At 50.0% G+C, this 23892-nt stretch overlaps 7 protein-coding genes across 7 annotated transcripts; 2 read left to right on the top strand and 5 right to left on the bottom strand.

The window, feature by feature from the left end:
- Positions 1–721: 721 nt before the first annotated feature.
- On the bottom strand, positions 722–3636 carry LCP9604111_2218 (vacuolar protein sorting-associated protein 35; the record flags this gene model as incomplete). The annotated part of the gene is made up of 5 exons (XM_039069671.1): positions 722–1039; positions 1105–1653; positions 1705–2708; positions 2773–3410; positions 3500–3636. 5 exons carry the CDS (start codon positions 3634–3636, stop codon positions 722–724), a joined length of 2646 nt encoding a protein of 881 aa, XP_038932345.1.
- Positions 3637–4100: 464 nt separating this feature from the next.
- On the bottom strand, positions 4101–9980 carry LCP9604111_2217 (putative NF-X1 finger and helicase domain protein; the record flags this gene model as incomplete). The annotated part of the gene is made up of 4 exons (XM_039069670.1): positions 4101–5383; positions 5461–5866; positions 5949–9861; positions 9967–9980. The coding sequence occupies 4 exons, from the start codon at positions 9978–9980 to the stop codon at positions 4101–4103; spliced, it is 5616 nt and encodes a 1871-aa protein (XP_038932344.1).
- Positions 9981–10996: 1016 nt separating this feature from the next.
- On the bottom strand, positions 10997–13371 carry LCP9604111_2216 (acetolactate synthase catalytic subunit; the record flags this gene model as incomplete). The annotated part of the gene is made up of 6 exons (XM_039069669.1): positions 10997–11064; positions 11120–11370; positions 11425–12859; positions 12917–12984; positions 13040–13138; positions 13208–13371. 6 exons carry the CDS (start codon positions 13369–13371, stop codon positions 10997–10999), a joined length of 2085 nt encoding a protein of 694 aa, XP_038932343.1.
- A 1817-nt stretch (positions 13372–15188) lies between these two features.
- On the top strand, positions 15189–16903 carry LCP9604111_2215 (uncharacterized protein; the record flags this gene model as incomplete). The annotated part of the gene is made up of 3 exons (XM_039069668.1): positions 15189–15844; positions 15907–16788; positions 16867–16903. The coding sequence occupies 3 exons, from the start codon at positions 15189–15191 to the stop codon at positions 16901–16903; spliced, it is 1575 nt and encodes a 524-aa protein (XP_038932342.1).
- A 454-nt stretch (positions 16904–17357) lies between these two features.
- LCP9604111_2214 (uncharacterized protein) lies at positions 17358–18644 on the bottom strand (the record flags this gene model as incomplete). Its single annotated transcript, XM_039069667.1, has 1 exon — positions 17358–18644. One exon carries the CDS (start codon positions 18642–18644, stop codon positions 17358–17360), a length of 1287 nt encoding a protein of 428 aa, XP_038932341.1.
- Positions 18645–19124: 480 nt separating this feature from the next.
- Positions 19125–21449, top strand: LCP9604111_2213 (Mcm10/DnaG-type zinc finger protein; the record flags this gene model as incomplete). The annotated part of the gene is made up of 1 exon (XM_039069666.1): positions 19125–21449. One exon carries the CDS (start codon positions 19125–19127, stop codon positions 21447–21449), a length of 2325 nt encoding a protein of 774 aa, XP_038932340.1.
- Positions 21450–22287: 838 nt separating this feature from the next.
- LCP9604111_2212 (uncharacterized protein) lies at positions 22288–23739 on the bottom strand (the record flags this gene model as incomplete). Its single annotated transcript, XM_039069665.1, has 2 exons — positions 22288–22972; positions 23033–23739. The coding sequence occupies 2 exons, from the start codon at positions 23737–23739 to the stop codon at positions 22288–22290; spliced, it is 1392 nt and encodes a 463-aa protein (XP_038932339.1).
- Positions 23740–23892: the final 153 nt, after the last annotated feature.

Raw genomic sequence — 23892 nt, 5'->3', positions numbered from 1 at the left:
CCGAAGGAGTCACTGCTATTGATATGGGTTGTTTATTTGCTTGGTGTTTTTCCAATGCTTGAATGCCTTACTTTTCGAAGTACGGCATCCGGATTTGTTTCATGTACGGTATGAGTCTCTGGCCTTTCTACATTATGCAGCGATATCCGTGGAGATAGGGTTAATCCCCCACTCCGTCATCGTCCTTGACCAATTGCATGATCGAAGGTTTCTTCGGCTTTCGTTTGTTGGCTTTTTGCGTAGAACATAGCAACGTAGAAAAACATCTTGGGTAGGTTTTTGGATATATATTTTCCGGAAGAAATTTGGTACGGCTCCTCGCATGAATATATAGGTATATAGGTATGGTCAGTCATTCATTATGATTGATCAACTTCACGGAGCTACACTGGTGCGTGTTTGTACTACAAAAAGGCAAAAAAGATGTTGTCCATGGCCAATACAAATCATGCTGAAAAGGGTATGGTGTTATCCGGAGACAATGATACACTTGTATATACTAGGAATGAAAGAAATCCGAGGAGCAGCAAGAGAAAAAGAGGCAGGCTTCCAGGAACAAGAGAAAGACAAAAAAATGACCAAGGAAATGAAGTCGAGCAAACAAAAAAGTCTTTCCAGGAGGATCAAAGCAGGAATCCCACGTATCAATGACATACAGTGCTTCTAGAAGATGACCGGGGGGTGCATCTTGACCAAAATGGTCTGGAAATCCATTTGGCAATTACTTCGGTGGATCTGTCACAATGCCTTCGTATTCGCGAGAGCGGATATACTCCAGCGTGCGATAGAAGTGGCGCTTCGGGCCGTCAAGGTTAGTATTTTGCTCGTCTTCGTTGGTCTGCAGGTTGGAGTGAATTAGTTCAATGAGACCGTTCAAGTACTTGGTAGTGACGGTCTCGTTCTGCTGGTCGAAATAGTAGACATAGCGGTTGAGGATCTCCACAAAGAGCTCGACGGAGACAGCGGTGTCCATGCACGCATCGGCAACACGGAGGGCGCGCTGGAGGCACTCGAGGACTCGTTTGCCGTCGCGGTAGAGCTGTAAAATTGATGTCAGCTGAAAGATACTAAGATATTGTAATTCGAGTTGGAAATAAAACTTACACCCTTAGGCTCATCTTCTTCGCGTTGAGGGTTCTCAACTACCCACCAAAGGTGGCTTGCGAGATACACCGCACGACATTGATCAGGCTTCTTGAGGAGTTTGCTTCCGTGTAGCGCAGCTTTGGTAATGAGTGTGTCATAGTTCTCCTTGGAGAATCCACGACTCCCATGTAGGGCGCCCGAAATAATGCAGACGGCCTGGAACTGGGCGCGTGAGTCACTAATAGCATCTTCATAGATGGTGAATGCCTGCGCAAAGAACTCGTAGCTAACTTCCTCAAATCCGGTTTGATCGGCAATCTCGCCACACATGACAAACAGTCGCAGTGAGAGATCAGCGCAACCTGGATTGACGCGCTGGTACAAATTGTTGATGCTCTGGTGCATGAATCGGTATAGAGCCGACGACTGTGATTGCCAATTGTCGTCGTAATGCTCGCGCGACTTCAATTTGCGGGCCAATCGGACCGAGGCCGTTATGATCGCGGGAGTGGTATAGCGGATTCGTTCATTACCATCGGCCAATGCCTTGCGCGTTGCTTGGAGAAGCTGTCACAGACTGTTAGTTATAGGTGTAACACATCTGGCAAGTGATCTTACCTTTAGCTGGGTGTCATTATCCGATGCTTGAATCAAGTGTACGAGTCTCGCAAGCCACCCTTGCTCTTCTACCGTTTCATCGGTTTCTCCTCCCCGCCGCTGAGACTGTGACCCGGGGTATCCAGCAGACTGCTGCATGCCTTCCTTGATCAATACTCTTACCGCCTGGAGCACACGGTCGAGGTTTTCCGGTGTGGATATCAAGATCTTGTTCCTCAAAAGACTGCGAATCACCTCGCCCGCAACAGCCCTCCTTGTGGGGTACGACTGTGAGGCCAGTAGTGGCAGGTAATGTGGCAAGGCCAAGGCTGTGAAGATCGAAATGTATGATTTAAGAGGAGCATTGAGAAGGTGGAGGATGTGTTGTTGGGTTGGTGCGGAATGCAAATCGGCATGATCGGTGTATTCGGCAGTTTTTTGCGTCGCAAAGTCCAGGACCTGGTCAACGTACTCTAACCGATCTGGATAGGTATTCAATGCCAAATTGACAAGTGATACCAACAGCGCCATGGTATCTTGAATCGGCAATGCACGCGTTCGGATCAAATTAACCACTTGGTCGTAGAAGATATCGTACAGCTTGATTTCTGCTGGAATACCAGGCTTAGCATCATCCCCACACTCAACCTGGTTTTCTTCCGTTGGAGGTTCAGCAGGCTCAGGGCTTTCGCTGGGTGCTTCTGCTTCGCCATTCTCGGTACCATTTTCCTTGGAAGTTTCATCGGTGCTCGTGCTGATGCTGGTTTCCTTCGACTCCTCGGCTTTGGTTTCTTTGGCAAGCTCGAGCTTTTGCAATAGCTTGGCGACAGCTTCTTCCTCGCTTTTTTTTCGTACTTCTGGCTCCACTGCCGAGTCCGCTTCCCTTGCGGCATAAGAAGACAAGCGGTCCATAAGACCAATGACGATTTTCTTCAGATCCACGTTTGGGTTAAGTCTGGCGATGGAAGACAATAGAAGGTCTAGGGTGTGCAGGTGAAACTCATCTGGGAAGACCTTCGTGATAACTGTTGATCAAATTAGCAAATGGACCAAGCAAGAGTATCTTCCAAAAAAAAAAAAGAGCCGTACCTTCCAGGAGATATTCTTGCGCGAGAACATCTCGGCATTGTACGACTTGTTCTAAAAGCGCTTGCAAAATACCGGACTTGTACCCCTCAAGATCAACCAACTGACTGAGTCGAACGATGTTGCTACCAACAAGCAGCTCCAGTTCACGTCGTTCTTGTATGCGCCTATCCCGCTCTCGTGAGGGGCCCTGGTGCTGAAGCCGAACCCAGAGCTTGTTCATTTCCACAAAATTCGTCAAAACAAAGTTGATCGAATCCTGCATGTTACCCTCTGGGCCATCACCACTTCCCAGGGGCAAATGATCCCGTGCTTGGCCAGAGAGGTAGTATCGTAAGAACAGGCCACGGATCGGGTGCTGGACGCCTCGGCTCATTTCCATCATATCCTTCATGATCTCCTTGACCGGCGCATCTTCGACGGACATGTAAACAGTACCTACGGTGATCATCAAGTACAAGCGGGGGACGATATTGCCGGCATACTGAACGAGCTCGTACAGGTCGGCAAGATGGTTGACGGGGTGGTTCTCCTTTAGGTAGACGGAAAGGTGTCGCAGAGCATCAAAAACGGCCATATACAATTCGTAATACTGTTTCGGACCGAGACTGGGGGTTCGTAATTCGGAAACAAGAGTCGATCTGTAGAAGTTGATTTCAAGCGGTTAGCATACGAACCCATTGCGCACGTTCCGAGGTCGCTGCCTGGGGAGTTTCATGGGGGAGCTCACCCGCATTTGAGCGCATCCATGAGCTTTCCAGGAGTCTCTAGGCATTTGCGCATCAGACTCGACTGCTGCCTCACCACCCCCAATGCCTCCTCGAGGAGGCGGTTCTGGTCCTCGGTGACGGGTGGTGGGCTAGCCATCATGGAACGGGTGAGGGGTGGAAACTGTGGGGAGAGCAGGGTGAACACATGCAATGCCAAAGACAATGAGCTAGCGAGAGTGCATGCGAATCAATTCATAAAAAAAGTACCAAGGTGGGAATAATGGGGGAGGGAAAGCGGAAGGAGGTGAGTGCAGGATAAGCTTAGGCGTGTCACCTTGAGACTCCCCGAGACGTCACCCGTGAACTTCTTACGGCAGCCGATAGCGGCTGCTCATAACATTCCACCTCTTACATCGCCAGAGCTTTCATTTTTAAACCTTCACGGTTTTAAGCTTCAAAGCTTTTACTTATATATTTATAGTCTCTTCAAACAGTCAAAGTAGAAAATTTCAATGTGTCCTGACTACCTGCTGTACGGCACGCAAATTGAGTTGCCTAATCACAAAGGATGCACACAAAGAATGAGCAGCGCAAAGAGCAACAGAATCAACCCATCTCCCCCTACAGATTCAATCTCTCCCTGTCCAGATCCCAGTCCACCGCCAGTCTCACTCCATCTGCCAATTCCGAACTCTCACCTCCCACCGGGGCATCACACTCGGGACAGCGACTTATCTCCCGAGCCAACCCACAGTCTCCAATGGTAAACGGATGTCCGTTGCGACAATAGTACCAATGTCCAGTTCCCCTGAACTCTTGAGCCATCGCCGAAAGGACTGACATGCGTTCCTCGTTGGTGATAATTGTGTAGAATGTGCCTCCGCGCAACATTTTCTCCACGCTATGAACTTCATCTGCCAGTCCTCGTGTCTGGCCTGGGTGTGCATCGCAAAGACCTTTGGCTTTCTGAATGGAAGCCTGGCCATGCATCAAGATATTGTTCCTCTTCTCTGGAGTCAAGCAATGTGCTCGTTCCAGGGCATAGAGCTGTGCTAAGAAAATATGACCCTCTGCCTGCTGTAGAAGTCGATGGTGACTGGCCGCGTGGCGGATGAGGGTCTGGCAATCGTCCTTCATCTTCTGTAGGTCAAGCTCGAATCGAGGTGCGACCAAGTGAGGTCGTCCCTGGGAACCGAGATCTAAAAGGTCAACAATCAAAGCAATGTCTAGGCGGATCAAGAGGGCGGTGCCTTGTAGGAAGCCTTTTGTCTGCAGCACATTATCGACATGCTTAGGGTTGGTTGTGAGGCCTTGGCGCTGTCGGGCATTTTCGATCATTCTCCGAACTCTTTCAAAGGGTTGCTCTTCGGGTTTCACATGGTGCCGATAGAGATCGACACGCTTTCGCAGATCAAGGATTGCATCCCATCGACCTGGATTTGTGCTCTCGATGATCTCGCCCATGCTCTGGATTTGATGGCTTCGTGCGCCAGATATCTCAATCACCGCTGGCCATGGATACATTCTTTGGCCATCACATTCATGCAATTCACGGACAAGCTGGGGAAGTTCTTGTGCAAGAGGGACATATTCCTGATTGAGGAAGATGATCAATTTCTTCGTTGACTCATCAAGGATAGCTCGGCGAACCAGCCGACCATATCGGGAAATATCTCGCAATGGGCCACGACAGGTGGCGCATGTCTTGATGTCTTGAATCGAGAACGGTGCCAATGATACGCAGATAGAGACAGGCTTGCCGCTGGCGTCGACATCGTAGTAGCTAGCCATATCCATTTGCGCATCCATGTTTTCGATTGTCAGGAAATGTCCACACTTGGGGAATACACATGGGTTTTCGTCAAGGTTGATTTCTCTGTATGTTTCACCCAGGATGAAATCGACTTGATGATTATGGATGTCCTCGTTTCCGCAGGTTTGGCAAAAGGAGGACGAGGGACATTTTTCTCCACACACTGACGGGCACTGGTGCCCACATTCGAGCTTCTTCTCGCATCGCTTGGAACATGGAACATGGTCACAAGGGGCTGCACACGGCATTGAACAGACGCTGTGAGGACACGCTGAAAGACATTTTTCTTCCGCGCAGGGAGTACATGGCTCATAGCATTTTCGTGGGCACTTGGAATGGCCGCAGTGCACCTCGCAAGGAGCTTTGCATGGAGGACAGGGCTTCTCAGCGTGGCAAGGAATGCTGCAGGTATGAGCGCATGTAGATTGATTTCGATCACACCGTTGTTCGCAATTTCCATGATTAGCTGGGACGCTCTCAGGTCCTTTGGTGATGCAGCGGTAACAAATCTTCTTGCATAAGTGTCCACAAGGAAGGAGGCTGCGGCATTGAGCGAGGCAGCGATAGTCTTGTGCTTCCACATCGATATGGCACGGCAGTGAGGTGGTATGACTGCACCCTAGGATCGTCTTGTCCACAGGCACCAGACAGCGAACCTTGGAGATATCTTGATCCTGCCAACAAGGAAGGTCTGGCATTGGATGGCCGCAAAGAAGTGTCCTGTCCTTTTGGTATACGTTGACCATGCACTTTTCCGGACAACGATCCCCGCATCGCTTGGGGCACGGGTGATTGCAGCCACCCAACGATCGAGGGCAAGGCTCTAGGCAAAAGACAGCGTTGTGAAGCACATCCGAATGGCATTTCTGGATACAGGCATGTCCACAGCGCAGGCGGTTGACACAGCGCAGGTTGCAACCTCCTTCGGGGGAGAACTTTGGAAAATCCTCTGGTGTCGAGACCACAATCGGTGTATCTGGATGGCGAGGACATTGGAGCTCCAAGGCCTTTCCGATATTGTGTTCTTGTCTCAGAATCTTCACAACTTGAGCCCACATAGGAACATGGATTGAGGTCTGCGAATTGCCAATGATGTACATGCCGTGTTGTGCTCGCGACAGCAGGACATTGATCCGATTGGAAGTGCGCAGAAAGCCGCATTGGTTCTTTGCGTTGCTGCGGACTAGAGATATCACAACAACCTTAGCTTCTTCGCCTTGGAAATTATCCACGGTGGCCATGCGAAGAGTTTCTGACAAGGCTGCTTTGATCGTAGGCTTATCCTTGGTTTCATAACCTGCAAACCCCGCCTGTTTGAGCTCAACTCGGTCACGGTTCCCTACCATAATGGCAAAGAGTTCATCGAACCGTTTTCGTAGTCGGTGGAGCTGGCCCAGATACGGAGTCAACACTGCAATGTCTCCGTGTTTGTATTCGCCTTGTTGAACCAGATGGTTGACCAGTGCAACGGTCATATCAATCTCATGACTATTCCAGTGAGAGGTTGACATGGAATCGCCGTCAGATCCTCCCTCTTGATGCCGGTGATCCAACCAGAACAGTCTTTTCCGCATCCCCATAATCTCCGGATACTCTGAAACGGATGGAGCATCCTTCAAACTTGGATACAAGGTTTTACGGACCAGACGAGCGATAGACGGATGCATTCGACGCTGTGTTTCCAATGTGCTGAAAGGAGCTCCACAGTCCATGGGGCTTTTGTTTGAGCTCACCAGTCTCTCAAACAAGGAAATATCGAGTGAATATTGTGCTCCACCTCGATGATTCTCGCTGGAAAGATCGTAATTCTGGACTTGAGGACGAAGCTGTTGCTGATCGCCGATGAGGACTGCATGCTCAACAGAAGGTAGAAACGCAGTAAGAATATGAGATTCAAGAACCTCACCAGCCTCTTCGCACAGCATGAACTTGCATTGAAGTCTTCGGAACATATCCAATCTGCGAGCAAGTCCTGCAGTAGTGATGCCAATGACATCTGCCTCAGCCAAGCAGCGAAGGTGCATTTCATCCTGGACGCTATCATATCCCTTTTTGGCAATCTCGTGAGAGGAAACGATTCGCCTAACTCTTTCTTCAACTTCTGCCCGGTAATCATGACACCAGCGGTTGTAAAGAAGCTGTCGTTCTTCTCGAGACATCTCGAAGACATTAATGTTTTTGAGTTCCTCCACAGGCCGTGCACGAGCACTGCCTGCAGGCGCTGAATCCACCCAGGAGTTGATCGCGGTCTGGGGGTTGTCTTTTTGTACTCTCAAAGAACCATCTTCTTGGACCAGTGAAAACAGCTGATTATGTTGGCTGGGGTTTGTTCGTTGGATATAGGACTTGAGACGCGCAATGGAGACCTCATTTTTCAGGTCAAGCGCGCGAAAATCTTCTTCGCAATATGACAGTATCTCAGCTGTACTCCATCGTTCTTTTTTCTCCATTTTTGTTCTTGGTGTATCTCTCGCAACAATGTGAAGGTTGAATCTTTCCAACCTCTCCGACTTGGACTGTGATCCAATACGAACAATTTGCGATGTAACCTTGTTGTCCAGTAAAGATTCAAGAAGCTGGTCAAGAGCATGATTGGTGTATGTGACACATAATATGGGCCCCAGGTTTCCTCCAGCAGCAGCGTCTTTGTTTGCCAGTAAGACTTTGATAAGAGCCACACCAGTGTAGCTCTTGCCGGTACCAGGTGGCCCTTGAATCAAACCGAGCTTTCTTTTCAAACAGCTGATCAATGCATGAGCCTGTGCACCATCCAGGGTGGAATTATCCTGTACGTATTTCACGTTAGATGGTTGATCAACGCGGACGTAGAAATTCGTATCATTCTTCATGAGGCAGCGGAGATTGAAAGCAAAACCAGGCTGCAAAGCATACAAGGGAGGGGCCATGTCAAATAAGTTGAAATCGTCGAAGGTCCACGGGACAAACAGCTCCGAGAAAGGTAGATTTTTGGTTCTCTTCATCGACTGAAGTGCCCTGAGAGCCGGCTCAAAAGCTGGAAGAATGACTCCTGGAAACTCCACCAGAGACATATTGGCTTTTTTGGAGTCGAAAAGGTCCAGAACGACTTGAGTGTTGTTGCACCGAGAATCAACTGGCATCAACATAACTGAGCCTCTCGTGGCGCTCTTCCATAAAGTTCTTGGATTTGCCTTGTTCTCTGGGGGGACGTGATCCTGTGAGGGGGTATCCTTTCTGTACCTCGGTGACATGTCACGATGTGTCACAGTGCAAAACACAACCACGTCTTTTTGAACGATTAGACACACAAGCGCCCCGGGCTGTAGACGTTTCGAGTTCTGCCACCACGTCTCTCGGGCCTTAGGTGTGAAGTTTCTTACTCCAGCAGGTTGAGGGAAGTCGACTTCGAAGTAGAACCCCCAAAGCCAATTGAACTCGAGCTTGACCACAATGGAATTGGGATATACGAACCTGCGCAATTGCGATCTCTGCGCACGGGGACTTAGTTCGTGGTGGATTGCATCTCGAAGTTGACCGACGGTGTCTTCTCGCAACAACCGAAAGTTTCGATCTAGCAATCCGTCGACACCATCAATGTGCCATTGAAGTGGGTTATTGACGGGCAGATACTCCCCTCGAAGGCTGCAGATTTCTTCAAAGGTGGGCATGATCTTGATCTGACAGATATCGTCAAAGTCATTGTTGTGTCTGCCGCCGGGCGTCTCGCGGTTGGCGACAAAAGCGACGTTGCTTTCATTCTTGACTTTGTTCTCCGTGGTACCAGTTGAGAGCGAGTTTCCAGTCTCCATGCGCTGAAGAAGACGATCAAGGTGCATCCGAGACTGGTAAAGTCTGCCGCTCATTCCATTCTTATCATTCATCGAGGTCAACACAGTTTCAAATCTCTGGGCAACGGCATGCAGGCAATCCTGGACAGGAGCAGTAGAATTCAGGTCCGCGATACGAGAGAACGTGTGGAGAGATGCCTCCAGTAACATGGCACTGCCTTCGTTGGTGGTGTCGATCTCGAGAACGCCACAGATGAAATTGAGCCATCGCGCTGCTCTGGATCCGTCAAGTCCAAACAAGACATTGTAGATTGTGCCCACTGCCTGTTCCAATACTAGAGAGGATGCAACCTCGGGGTTGGTGATTGTCTCTAGAAATGGTAGCACCTGAGTCTTGAAAAGCAGGTCTCTGGTTGCGGCATTCATTTCTTCAAAGTTTTCCTGGACAAGGTCCAGGATGAGGCGCAGGCCATCCTCACTGGCCAATGTTCGTATGACTTCTTGTCGAATACTGGCGTCAGATCCAATCAGTTCCCTCGCTTTCTGGAAGAGAGTTGTTTTCTTCCCAGAGGATGGACGAGTGACCGTCGAGCGTAGAGGAATGCTGTTTTGCCATGCTCGAAACTCCTTATCTGCATTTGGCAAGATACAAGATCTTTGGGGCAGCGGCTCAGGACGTTGGACCTGGCTTGCTGGGCTTGCTGGGATTGTTGGACTGTGGCTTTGACTTTGGCCATTGCTTGCATGAACAAATTTGCAGTTTTTCCATCGGCAATTGCCTTTGGCGAAATCACGGCACAGCCTTTTATAGATTAAATGGGTTAGCAATGAGGTTCTCGAACCATATTCAGATATCTCTCAAATCGATTGTAATATCTTGCAAAAGTAAGAGAGATCTAAACCATACCTCTTAGAGTCCATGATCTAGTATCATTCCCTAGTCAGGTTCTTGATAGGAACAAGATGGTTAAAATGGATGTCTCTAGAGTGGTGGTATCAAAAGAAGGTGTGATTTGTGAAGGTTAAGGTGGTTGAGGGGAATATAACATGCTACTCTTAATGGTCGTTTGCTGTGCGGTATGCAAGCCCTAGGGTATATGAAAGAACGTGATCAAAGCGAGCGTGTTAATGGGACGGAAAGAAAGAGATATTGTTTGCAAATGTGTCAGGTGCGAAGGTATAATCGCCTGTTTGGATAAGTATGCTCTGCCATGTGGGTAGGCTTCTTTCGTTACCATCCGTTAGGCATATCCAGCCTTGGCTCTTCGTTTTTGACTGCAGGTTTTATTGACATGCTCTACTATGCCAAAAGGCAAAGCAATAGCTAGAATGTATGCAGTTTACTTTGCTTCCTATATGGCTTGCCCTCTGCTTTCCAACCTATTACCTGTTTAGGAAGGTGGTTCCACATTTAGATTATGAAAGAACACCACCAGAGCTGGAGCTACGTACATTTTTAAGTGACAAATATAAAAGCCATCTAGGATGATAAACATACAAGGAAGTGTTCATTGACGCGTAATGAAACAAGAGGTAAATGCTTTCAATGACTAACTGCCCCTATTTAATGGAACCCAAACATATCAATTTCCCAAGTCCCATCGAGGAACCCGAGACGTCAAATGATTATATACAAGAGGAGCAACATGGCAAGAGAGAAGGCCAACATCGATCAAAGGCCATGGTGGAGCACGTGTTCATGCAATTCACCATGGTAGTTTCAAGGATATAGCGATAGGTTAAGCCTAACAGGTATATAGAACCCGCGTGCACCAAACTTCTCTGCCAAAGAGACCTCCAAGAGCAACCCGGTTGACAAATTTTTTGTTCATCTTTAGACAGATATTGCCCTAATCGCTTTTGGTGAACCAGCCAAGAAACGCCATGGATATCAAAGTATAGAAATATGAATTGTCGAGGTGACATTGGCTAGTCACCTACTCTTTCCGGACATGGAAGTCGACATTACGCTGGCGCATCAGCTCCTTGCGCTCCAAATCCTTGGCTGTAATAAATGAGTTAATGCTGTTTCCTAAATCACTAGCCAGGGGTTTGCGTACCTTCATCGTAGACCAAGAACTCGTGAAGACCGCGGCCAGAAGGCACCATAGGAAGAACGGGCACTTTACGGTCAGTGATGACCTCCAGGAGGGCAGGGCCATCGTGATCAATCAGCCACTTCAACTTCTCCTCAAGTTCGGAGGGTTTGAAGCACTTGTCGGCAGCGACGCGCATAGCCTTTGCAAGTGGGACGAAGTCGGGGTTCTGCTGGTGAGTGTGGGAGTAACGATCCTCGTAGAAGAGGTTTTGCCTGTAACAAAAAAGTAAGCCAGATATACTAGGAAGACCGGAGGGAACAGCTTACCATTGAGTGACCATACCCTGCTCCTCGTTGTTGATCAGAAGGACCTTGACACCAATGTTGAACTGAGCAGCGGTGGAAAGCTCAGTAAGAGTCATGTTGAAAGAAGCATCACCATCGATATCGATGACGAGGCAGTCCGGACGGGCCACCTTGGCTCCAAGAGCGGCGGGGAGACCGAAGCCCATAGTGCCGAGACCACCGGAGGTGATCATGGTACGAGGGTGACGCCAGCGGAAGTGCTGGGCAGTCCACATCTGGTGCTGTCCGACACCAGTGGTGATAATGGTCTTTTCCTTCCGGTCGGCGGTGAGTTCGCTAAGCTTCTCGATAACAGCCTGGGGCTTGATAGGACCATCCTCGGTCTGACGGTCATAGAGTGTCAGGGGGAAGCGCTTCTTCCAGTCGTTGATTTGCTCGAACCATTCAGGTCGCTCGGAAACAGCCTTGACATGGGGCAAAAGAAGACGGAGGTTGTCGGCACAGTCACCCTCCACGGCCTCATTGGCCTGGACAACCTTGTTGATGTTCTTCGGCATGATCTCGAAATGCACGATACCACCGCGGCCTTCAGTAGCAGCAAGCTTGGCTTGAGGCGCAAACTTGGGGATGCTGAGAGTCACACGGTCATCGAAACGGGCACCAACAGCAATGATCAGATCAGCCTCCTGCATAGCCATGTTGGCGTAAGCGGATCCGTGCATACCCAACATGTGGAGAGCCTTGGGATCCAACTCGTCAAATCCACCAAGGCCCTGCAGGGTGGTGGTGACCGGAATGCATGCCTTATCGGCAAACTCCTTGAGAATCATGGGGCCATCGGGGCGAGCAAGGAGACCCTGTCCAACGTAGAGGACAGGCTTTTTGGCAATGTTAACGAGGTGAGCAACACGGTTGATGGTGCTCTCAAGCTGCTTCCGGCTCATTTCACGGGCCGCCACGGTAGCTGCGCTAGGGAGCGAAGGGATAGTGCTGTGCATGGGAATAGGGTTGCGGAGAATGCCAGCAGTGACATCCTTGGGTAGGTCAACCAGGACGGGACCTGGACGACCACTCGTGGCGATCTCGAAAGCTTCCTGGATGCGGCGAGGTAGCTCACCAACGGACTTGACCATCACGTTCCACTTGGTGCAGGCACGGGAGATACCGATCACATCGGCTTCTTGGAAGGAATCGGTTCCAATAGCGCTGGTAGGGACCTGACCACAGAAAACAACCATCGGAGTACCATCTGACATAGCATCTTGCATGGGAGTAATAACGTTGGTAGCACCAGGGCCAGAAGTAACGAGAACGACACCGGGCTTGCCAGAGGCACGGGCATAACCCTCGGCCATGTGACCAGCACCCTGTTCGTGCTTGGGAAGAAGGAAATCGAAGTGCTTGGAGTTGTAGATAGCATCGAAAACGGGGAGAATAGCACCACCGGGGTAACCGACTGCACATCAAATATTAGAACCGGCCAATTGTGCAATATCAAGCATGAAGTACTCACAGATGTGCTTCACACCCTGGCGAAGCATCATCTCGTGGAAGATCTCGCCACCACTCATTCCAACCATTCTTTATACCAACTAATTAGTTTTCATGTGTCCAAAATTTCCTCAGGGTAACATACGAGTCATCGAGCTCGGGGAGCTGGCGGTGTTGCAAGGGAGAAATCTCATTGCGATGGGGTTCCTGGTTGAATGACGGACTGGGCACGGGTCTGGACTCCCTGACGATTAAAAAGTTCAGAATCAAACTGCAATTACATTTTGATCATAGGAGGCACAAAAAAACTCACGGATTTGAAGCCGTAGCTGTGCTCTGAGCACGCTTTTGGACAGAGGAGCGGTGGGGCGAAGCGGCCGAAGCCACAAATGAGGTAGAAAAAGGTCGACGTCCAGCAAGCTGTTTCTGGAGGTGGAATGCTCGCAGAGCACTTTTTGAGGGTCTTAAAGGCATCATCGTGAATGACGGCCAAGCCAGGAAGACTGAGGGTAGAGTGATTTAAAGTAAAGAAAAATGAGTGCCAATTGACCGCTGAAGATTACCAGTGACTCGTCTCTGGGGTTTCCGAGAAAACGCCTAACCCAAAATGTCCGACCGCTCTGAGTCAAGAAATTTGGGGCCTCTGATTGGCTCGATGCGCCTTCGCGCCCTCCGACCTCGGCCGTGGCTCGGTCACCTGATTTGATTTTCCCGTACGTCCTCGGCAACAATAGTCTGTCGTACGGTGTACACATATCTATTGTACACCTCCCAACAAATCATTAATGAATTAGACATATAGTGGATGTCTACCAGAGACAGGGACTTCAAAGTCACGATAGTCAAGCCCCTACTACACAAAACTCACCGGAACTTTGACTTTAGATCCCCCGAACTTTTCGGTCTAGAGGGTCTAGATCGGCCCGAGCGTCTGGAGCCTACGAAGTACCTTGTAAGGATCTTATTCCTGTTGCGCCCTTTGTATATAGTATATGCGATGTTATTGATCCCTTACTTCATGATCTGCTAATACCAAAGCCTCCGAGGTCTTTTGCTCGGCTACGCTGGTCTTTTTCCTGATCACCTATCCAAACAAGTCAACAATTATCATGTTGTTTCGGAGTAGATTTTCTCTACTGGTATTCTGCGCCTTGACTTGGATTATTTCGTAGAGGTATATTCAAATTCTCTATATTCTTGGAATAACTAATGGGTATATACAATTAGATCGAGTTGAACCAGACGACAGAATACCATCGGCTTGGGATCAGCTCGAAACCCCGCATGTAAACTATTATTGGCACATTTAGGTACAACATATACACTGGTTGCCCAACCATCTATGTACGGAGTATACCAGGTTCTATACACAACATATATACCGCAGACTGTGCTCGGAAATTCCGAGGGATTTTCAAACATACTATCTAAAGAGCTATAAGAATGCCATCGTCCGATGCTCTTTCTGGCAGCGATATTTCCTTTATCCCCAAAATCCGCGTAGTTTTAAATAGAAAACGAGTCTCCATGAGTCCTTAATATGTATGATGATTATTGGAGTAGGCAATTACTGGCAGAAGTTCCGGTCTGGTTCCATAACTCAGTTGGTTAGAGTGCGGTGCTAATAACGCCAAAGTCGAGGGTTCCAACCATTCCTTTTCTTTTTTTTTGAATCCATAGTCTTTTTATCCTTTGAAGGCTCGGGTTCTATCGGGCCGTAGTTAGATGGCACAATGCCGATCTTCAGGTCCACTTTCGGGATACCGCCACCTCATGCGGTCGGCTCGAGACTCCGCAGTCCAGGAACATGCCTACGTACATCGTAGAGCAAGGCCATGTTGTGGATATAAGGGGATTACGGTAGGAATGAATTAGGTACAATTAAAGAGCCAGAACAAGAAGCAGAGATGGAACATTCAACATATGTCTATAGAATAGAAAATGCCGTCATAGCCTAATCCGGTAGAAAGCCGCCGCGAGAGGAAACTAACCAACCAATCAGAAAGCGTGGAGTTATTGATGAATGGAGACTCCGGGGGCAATCCCCGCAAAGCAGCTACACGCAACCACCGGAATCCCTCAAAAAGGCAAAAATGGCCCTACTGCAACCCCACGTGCCACTTTATCCGGAATCGGGGAATATGGAGACATCTGGTTGAAGAGGAATTACACACAAATTACTACTTCAGCTCTACTCCTACTACTTCTCCTTTTTTACATCTTCGGTTCCTTTGTTTTTCTTCCCATTCTTATCTCTCCTCACTTCCCCGCCTTCGACCTTCCCTTACCCCGCCATGCCACCCCAACAGGAGCTCGTGCCGCAAACAGAATCCATCGCGGAAGTCTACGCAACAGACGACGCCTCGCTGACTTCAGTTGCACCGGAGCACCAGAAAAGATGGACCAATCTCATCACCCAGTTCAATAAGACATATAACCACCGCCCAGATTTCGTGGCGCGGAGTCCTGGTCGCGTGAACATCATCGGCGAGCACATCGACTACTCACTGTACGATGTCCTACCGACTGCTGTCAGCGTTGACGTGATCATGGCTGTCAAGGTGGTCACTGCCAGCGCGGAGGGCACCACCATCACAATCGCCAACGTCTCGCCGGAGAAATTCCCCACGCGCGAGTTTAGCGTGCCCCACGATAAGGATGTCGAGATCGACCCCAAGAAGCACGAGTGGGTGAATTATTTCCGTGCCGGCCTGTCGGGCGCCCTCAAGTTCCTGCGCAAGGAGAAGCCCGATGGCTCGCTCGTCCCTGCCAGCATGCAGATCTTGGTCGACGGCAATGTGCCCCCCGGTGGTGGTATCTCCAGCAGTGCTGCCTTCGTGTGCGCTAGTGCACTGGCTGTGTTGAAGGCCAATAACCACAACGTCTCCAAGCAGGATTTGTTGGATCTGGCTGTTGTCTCGGAGCGCGCTGTTGGCGTCTATTCTGGCGGGTGAGTTATTATCAACGGACGACAGAAGCCGACAGAAATCTAACATCACTGCGTAATCACAGTATGGACCAAGCAGCCTCTATCTTCTCCAAGCGCGGCTACTTGCTCTACACCCAATTCTTCCCTAGATTCAACGTCCAACACGTCCCAATCCCCACATCCTCCGACGAAATCACCTTCCTGATGGCCCAGAGCTTCGTAACCTCCAACAAGGCCGATACTGCCCCGCGCCACTACAACCTGCGCGTAGCAGAGTGCACCCTCGCCGCCGTGATCCTCGCCAAGCACCACGGCGTGACACTACCCAAGGACAACAGCTCCCTCGGCTACAGCCTGCGCAACTTCCACAACGAGCTAATGGCTAAAGAAGGCCGTGTCCAAGATCCACTAGAGTACCAAATCGACTCAGTGATCCAAACGACCATGAACGTATTCACACAAGAAGAGGGGTACACGCGCGAGGAGATGGCGCAGCTGCTGGACATCACCGTAGCCGAGCTAGAGTCGACCTTCCTCTCCGCATTCCCTGTGCAAGCCGAGCGGTTCCTGCTCCGCCAACGAGCGCTGCACTGCTTCAAGGAGGCGCGCCGTGTGCTTGATTTTAAAGCTTGCCTCACCAAGGCTACCCAGCTAGACGAGAAGCGCATTCACTACCTCGGTCAGTTGCTTAACGAGTCGCAGGAATCGTGTGCTACGGCGTATGACTGCAGTGCACCGGAGGTCGATGAGATCTGTGCTATTGCGCGTCGTGCGGGTACTTGGGGTAGTCGCTTGACCGGTGCTGGGTGGGGTGGTTGCACCGTTCACATGCTGCCTCAGGGTAAGGTGGAGGCTGTTACTGCTGCGTTGAGGGATGAATATTATCTTAAGAAGTTCCCGGATATCAGCAAGGAGAAATTGGAGGAGGCTATGGTTATTAGCAAGCCATCCAATGGGTCGTTCTTGTATGTTGTTTCCTTCCCCACACCTTGATCGATGGCATACATTAGTGACTGGATGATGGCTAATGTTTCTGGTTATAGGATTACGGGTGCTGCTATTGACCGGATCCCTCTTTGAATATTACATAGCAGATTGACGCAAAGCCCACCCGAATAGGGTTATCGCTGGTACCAAAATCCAAAATCCAAAATCCAAAATATAAAATCACATTTATCTTTCATGGATTATTTAGTAAATAGTATACATGAAGCTGTACACAGATGCGCCGGATCGAAGAAAGATACCCCAAATCGTCTGGGCATCGGTGACTTTCAGAAAGCCACTGTAATTGCCTTCCAAGAAATCGCGCAGATTAGTTGGGATTGCGGAGCGAGGCGAGGATCTCAACTCGACCTCATTTGCACTGGCAGTAGGTTGCTCTGTCTGGGCAGGAGGCTCTGGCCTCCAGATTTATAGACATAATCTTTCAACCTTAGAACTTGCTGGTTGGATTCCTCCGAAGCCAGGGCAATGAATTACCTGTATAATATACGGCTATGTTATAGTTCAGTTGGTTTTGTCTCAGAGACCTTCAAGTCTTCTTCTTAGGTGCGGCCTTAGCGAAGAAAGAGCTCATTTTCTGCATCCCGCTCGTATTGACCTTTTTCAGCTTCTTAACTGCTTGGGATTCTGCAGCCTTGGATTTTTTCTCCGCCTCATCCTTGCGGCGTTTCTTCTCGCCCCGTATATCCTCTTCCTCATCATCAAGGGCTCGTTTCCGGGTGAAGTTGGACATGTCGCGTGATGCGAGGGCTTGAGCACGAAGGTCCGTAATCTCCTTGAGACGGTCTTTCAGCGGCTTGAAATCGATAGGGCTCTCTGCAGACTCGAGGATCTCATCAAGTCTCGAGGCCATGGTGGCGGGCAGATATGATTCTTTCATGAAGGCTAGTGCAGTGGAAATTCGGAGGAGCCGAGTAGTGTGATCCGAAGCTGTCGACTCTTCACTCGGTGGTTGAGGCACAGGTGTCGACTCCCCTGCAGGTGTCCCAATAGACGGGGTCGCAGTTGTAGCCACAGTCGAGGGTGAATTGTCCCTCACCTCGGATTTCGAGGCCGAATCCTGGCTTTCGTTCGATGGCTCCTGGCTAGTCGCAACATCTTCTCGTTTGACCGACATCAAGGGCGTGGCTAGTGCCTGACGAACAAACCGTTCTTCCAGACTAACAGGAAGACCCCGATCCGCCATACGTTCTGCCTTTGTGATCAACTCCTGGACAAGCCTTGTCTCATTGAACCGGAACATCTTCTCATCACCAGCCTGGACCACTTCACAGATAGCTTCCGCCCGTGCTAGGAGGGAGTCTCTGAATTCATCATCATAAAGGACTTGGCGCAGATGCTTTGGCATATCGTCTTGGGAATCAATTATATCGTCGAATGGCTGGAAAAGAGAACGGCCTGATTTCGAGGAAGGTGCTAACAATGGAACCATGAAAAACAGTGCATCGATCGGAGTTGCCACCAGGAACTCTGCCTTCTTTGTGATTGAACCCTGCGCGGAGGGTTCGGGGTCTTTCTTCTCTTCGTCCAGTGGATTGGAGGTTTCACGCGTGCGAGGCGTGAACAGGATACTCCGCGCCATATGCGCCGGTGGTGCAACAACCGTAAATTCGTATATACCGCGATCCGGGCAGAAGAAGTAGCGTGTTAGCTCTCCCGACTGGGGATTCGGTAGGGAGACGAGTCGCGCATTGTCGCTGGTTGAGGATGGAAGGATGAATGTTTTGCTCGGTTTCTCTGCGGCAACGAGGGTTTTGGCATTTGTCTCGTCTTCAGACTTCTTTGATTTTGACACTGGCGCTGATCGAGTCCTCATTGTGTGATAATAGGTGGAAGTGAGGGTGAAGACTAGAAGATCTGTGGGAACGGAAGGGGCTAAAATGGCAAGGGCGCGACGCGGCGAACGCGCCTTCCCGATCCAATCAGCCCTGTGCGCGCGATCCGTCACTTTCCCTTTGCATTAGCGAGTTTCAGCCTGACCTTGTTATTGTATCCCTGTCCTCGGCTCTCAGCTCTCTGTTATCCTTGTGACTGCACCTTCCACACATTTTACATCCCGAATTCTACACTCTGCGCAAGGGTAAAGGGCGCGTGCCGCAAATGACGCTCCATGGTATATTCGGTCTCCATTACGTCTGAATCCTCTCATTGATCGCCAGTACGGTCCCTCCAATCGATTAGACTAATCGGTGACTAACTACTCTCCCCTGAAAAAGTGGCTGAACCTGTGTGGCCGCCTCAATCACCCCGCGCGGCTCTCTTGAGTTCGCCAGCTGGACGACGAAAGTACCAAGACATGCAACGCACTCGAGGAAACCTGGTATCGCCATTGAAGCGATCAAGAACCACACCCAATATCCGATCAAAAGCGAGTCAAATTGTGGATGAAGATGATGGGGAAGAAGAAGACGAAGAAACCCTGCAGCTTCAACTAGCCGAGATCAAAGCGCGCTTAAAGCTGAAGAAACTCCAGCAAAAGAATCGCGGAAGGTCTAATTCGAATTTGGACGACGAAGATGTTCGACCAAACTCCGCAATAAGCCCTTTGCGAAAAGAAGACCGCGGTGCAACACCAAGAATCGCCAAGGGGGGGAAACAAAGAACGAGCAGCGATGGAATCCAGGTTCCGGCATCACCTACTAGGCGAGAAGCTCCTCCCACCGACCCAATATCGCCTCGGAGGTACGTGATGGGCATTGATAAGGGCTGGAAGGCCAATGATGTATCCTTGAAACGACCTCCAAGCTCAAGACCCGGCCCTCGACCAAGTAGTCACATGGGATTTCGAGACAGTGTCGCGCCTCGCTCTAATGACATATTCGCCTCACGGCCCCAGAGTTCTCCTTCATCAACAGCAGGAATCAACCGAATAAAATCTTTCAGCGAGAGAATGGCGGAAGGCAGGGCGGCTGAGAAATCTCGGCTAGAGAGAGCAGAAAGGGTCCAGGCCAATCAGGCCAACCGCAGTTCGGCTTTTCAAGTCGACAAGTCAGAGTTAGAGGCTTTCAAAGCTGCAGCTTCGGATACAAAGCATTCCCCTCCACCGTCGTTGTCACAAGAGCGGCCGACGGAAAGCTTTAGTCGTGAGGATATTCTTCGATCTATGGGACAATCCCGCCCATCCGGTCTACAACGCAGTAACACAACTCCGAATGTTCGACGAACCGAGGGCAGTGGTCACAACGAGAGACAATCTCATCTACATAGGCGAACTCATACGGCAGAAGAAGAACCAAGTTCATCTCACGACTTAGACCAAACAGACGATGCTTTAGTGAAGGCGGCCCCGGATTCTTCAAAATTCGAGTCCTATTCGTCGCTACATCTATCAAGCCGCGTTCTTCCACATTCTTTCTTGAGCCGCACACTCGCAGAAACGAAAGTTTTGCGCATTCCTGATCTACTCAAAACCGTCAAGGCACCCGCATTCGAGCTCCCAGAAGACATCGATGGGGACTTTGTGGTATTTGGCGTCGTTGCGTCCAAGTCCGCCCCAAGGGACAAGAAAGCTTCGGGGAACGCGTCGGCTAAAGAAAATAACCCTTATGATGATGGACTAAACAATACGAACAGATATATGGCCATTACCCTGACCGATCTGAAATGGACTATTGACCTCTTCCTTTTTGACACTGCTTTCCCCCGTTATTACAAAATCTCGGAAGGGACTCTCATCGCAATTCTGAACCCCACCATCATGCCTCCACCAAAGCACAAGCTGGACACAAACAGATTCAGCTTGTCCTTGTCCTCATCAGATGACAAGGTCCTCGAAATTGGTAAGGCACGCGATATTGGGTTCTGCAAGGCTGTGAGAAAAGACGGAAAGACCTGCGAATCCTGGATAGATGGTCGAAAGACCGAGTTCTGTGACTTCCACGTTGATATCCAGGTTCGACGCACCCAGGGCCAACGCTCGGGAGTCAATGCTGATACGGGTATGCTTGGTCCCGGTGGTAAATCTGGCTCGCGCACCGGATTATTTGGGGAAACAAGGAGGCGAGCAGCTATTTTCAAGCAAGACATGAGATACGATGGCCCTCAGTATGACATGGGGTCTCAATCGCTCTACTATGTGGCGCCCTCCAGAAACCGCGGGGCTGGCCGTTCGTTCCAGAATCCCATGGGAGACTCGGCGGCAAATCTGATTGATTCGTATGACGATCCTTTTCTTGCTTCGGGTATGATAGGCCGCGGCATAGAGAGCAAGGAGGAACGAATGCGCAGACGTCTTGCGACCCAGCAGCGAGAGCGTGACATCACCCAAAAGCTAGTTACCGGCCGTGTCGGTGGTGTGGGCGCCGAGTACCTTCGCGCAAGGACCAGCAACGAGAGTCCCAACAAAGATAAAGCAGCAGACACCCCTTTGCCCAAGAGCCCCACGACAACCAGCGGCATGGATATGACCACCTTTGGCAAAGCCAAGAATGTCCGTCTAAGCCCAATGAAGCGTGCTCATGACAAACCCCATGGCAGTGGTGTTAAGAAGACGCGGTTCATCACTTCAAGGGGTATCAGGGAGGCTGGCCGGGAGAGCCTGGGTGCGCCAGCTGAGACCACGCTCAATGGGAAACAGGCACTCTTGGATGATGACGATGACGATGACCTGGAATTCATTTGACGGATTCAAATGGCGATATCCATCTGGTCACTAATCGACCTAGGAGTTCTCCTTGTGGACAGGAATACCTATAACGCTGTAACGAATAAAAAGCATGTCCCGGCTGCACTGGGCGGATTTCCTTTTTGTTGGATTTGTCGAGGAGAAGGCTAGATACAACCCCTGTAGTGAATCGATGTGACGATTCATGTATTTGTATTGTCCCCTTGTCTACAATGTCCAGGTGGATAAGTACACCCGGCTACTACCGAAAGTTTGTTTTGACTACACCAAATGGCAGTCTTTCTCGACAGAGAAATATGCCTTTGCGAGGGACTTAATACCAGGAGTTACAGGAAAAGTTTCGAGATATCCTGAATTCTATTGAGCTGTCCCGTTTTACTATGATTCCTCCCGTGATGACCAATAAACCGCTTCCAGATGAATGAAACAACAAACGAATGCGCCGGTACCATCAGAAACAATAGAAAGAAAGAAAGAAACAAGAGCGTAGATGAAAAGACAGGAGGAAACGCCGCTATTCCAATTTAATACATGTTCTCATGAGGTATCCTTAGTGTTCACGACTCCCAAGCCCCCGCGCGCCACTGAAACAACAAAACGCAAAGAGACAAGAGAAACCCAGCGGCCTGCGCAATTACAAGATGGCTGTCGTGGGGAGAAAAGACGGCATAAGGAAAAGAAAGCCGACGAAAAGGTTGCTCCCAGGCGCAACCAACAAACAAAAGATTGGCACGCACTTCGCGCCAAGTCCGGTGCACGCAAATGAAAGAAAAGTAAAAATTCCCAAAGCGCTGAATGATGCAAAGTCGTGAAAAAAAGATGACACCTTGGAGACCTAGGAATCAGACGTAGATGCCTCAGCGGTCGAGGCCGCGGATGCTTCCGCGCGCGCGGCCTGTCGGGTGCGTGGAGCAGGGCTACCACGCGCGTCGCGAAGACGCTTGGTGCGGTCGGTGCGGGCCTCGGCCTCCCGCGTCTTCCTGCTGACAGACGGCCAGTACTTCAGGAGGCTGCTACCACTGCTGACAGAGAGGCCTCGGGATCGAGCCTGATCCCCATTAGAAGAGCCGAAACTAACGTCCTCAGAAAAAGAGAAAGGTGTCACATCGTCCACGGCAGGGCGATGGAAACGGAGGCCAGTACGTCTAACGGGGGCAGTGTGATAGACAGATGAGGTCTCAGATTCAAAGGAGGGGGTAGATAGATCTGGCAAGACGGGAGGAGTCAGATATGTCTGGTCTTCATAAGCCGGAGTTGGAGACGTTGGCTCGTGATCCTCGACATCGGTGACATCCTCCTCCGCACCATCGGTAGGGTCAGCGTGCTTATCGGTAGGCTCAGCGGGCTCAGGGAAGAGGATACGAGGCTTGATGTCGCCACGTCGCAAAGGCTTCACACTCTTGAGAATATCAGGGTTATCAGCCAACAGGTCAGGGCGGTTGGCGAAAAGGCCAAGGTCGTCTTCATCCTCGCCCTCATCTTCCATGTCGTCAAAGCGCTTGAATATCTTTTTCCCACGCCTAAATTACAAGTTAGAATATGCGAATATGGTGGGTACGGGTACATGAGGTTTGACTTACTGGACAAAATAGGCTCCATTTTTGTGGCTGGTGGTTGAGCGAGTAGCAGGTCGTCCGACCGCTCGTGCCTTGGTAACGAACGAATCAGTCGAAAGTGGACCGATCACAGGGATGCGATCACGCGAGTCCTCATGAATGGAGATACCCAATTCTTGCTCGGCAGTTTCAATGTTGTACGCTCTCAAAGGCTCATCGACGAAGATGTCCAGGGATTCTGCGGCAGAATATTTGGGGGTTTCCATTTTTCTGCGTTTGGGAGTGGATGTGGAAGGAAACAGAGAGCGAGATGTAGAAGAGCCAGAACTGATTACCTTCTTCTTCGAAGGTGTTTTAGCTGGTGTGGGTAAAGCTCGTTCTGCAGAGGAACGTGAGGTGTGTTGTGCAGAAGTGCGGGGAAGTGAAAGTTCCGAATCAAAGGGGGAAATTCGGGAGGCAGCAGTTCTGTGAGAGTGTGCACCCTTTTTGGGCGAGGGCTTGGTAGTGCCAGGTGATGAGGGCGAAAGAGTCCTTTTAGCTGCTCCATGTTTGGCAGATGTGCTTGGGTGGCTTGGGGGCGGTGTGGTTTGGACCCTTGACGCTCGTTGACCAGCAAGTCTAGCAGAGTAACGTGTAGGGTAAGGTTCATAGTTGTCATGCTTCGCCCCATGTCGCGGTGCTCTAGGTACACGAAGCTTAGACGGAGAAGGCGGCGGTGGTGTTGACGCCATATTGACTTGAATCACGATTGATTAACCGTTCGAAGGGTTGCGATCTTTCGAGTAGAAGTATAAATAGTATATCACAATCTATCCCAGGGCTTTTTCTGGATTTGGCGATTTTGATAAAGTATCGAAAAGGAGCGTTGATTCAATCAAGGGCGT

Source organism: Penicillium roqueforti, assembly GCF_015533775.1.
Source record: "Penicillium roqueforti strain LCP96 04111 chromosome Unknown scaffold_02, whole genome shotgun sequence".
NCBI classification, from domain to species: domain Eukaryota; kingdom Fungi; phylum Ascomycota; class Eurotiomycetes; order Eurotiales; family Aspergillaceae; genus Penicillium; species Penicillium roqueforti.
Note: the sequence above shows the minus strand (reverse complement) of the source record. Positions and strands in the feature narration are given on the sequence as shown.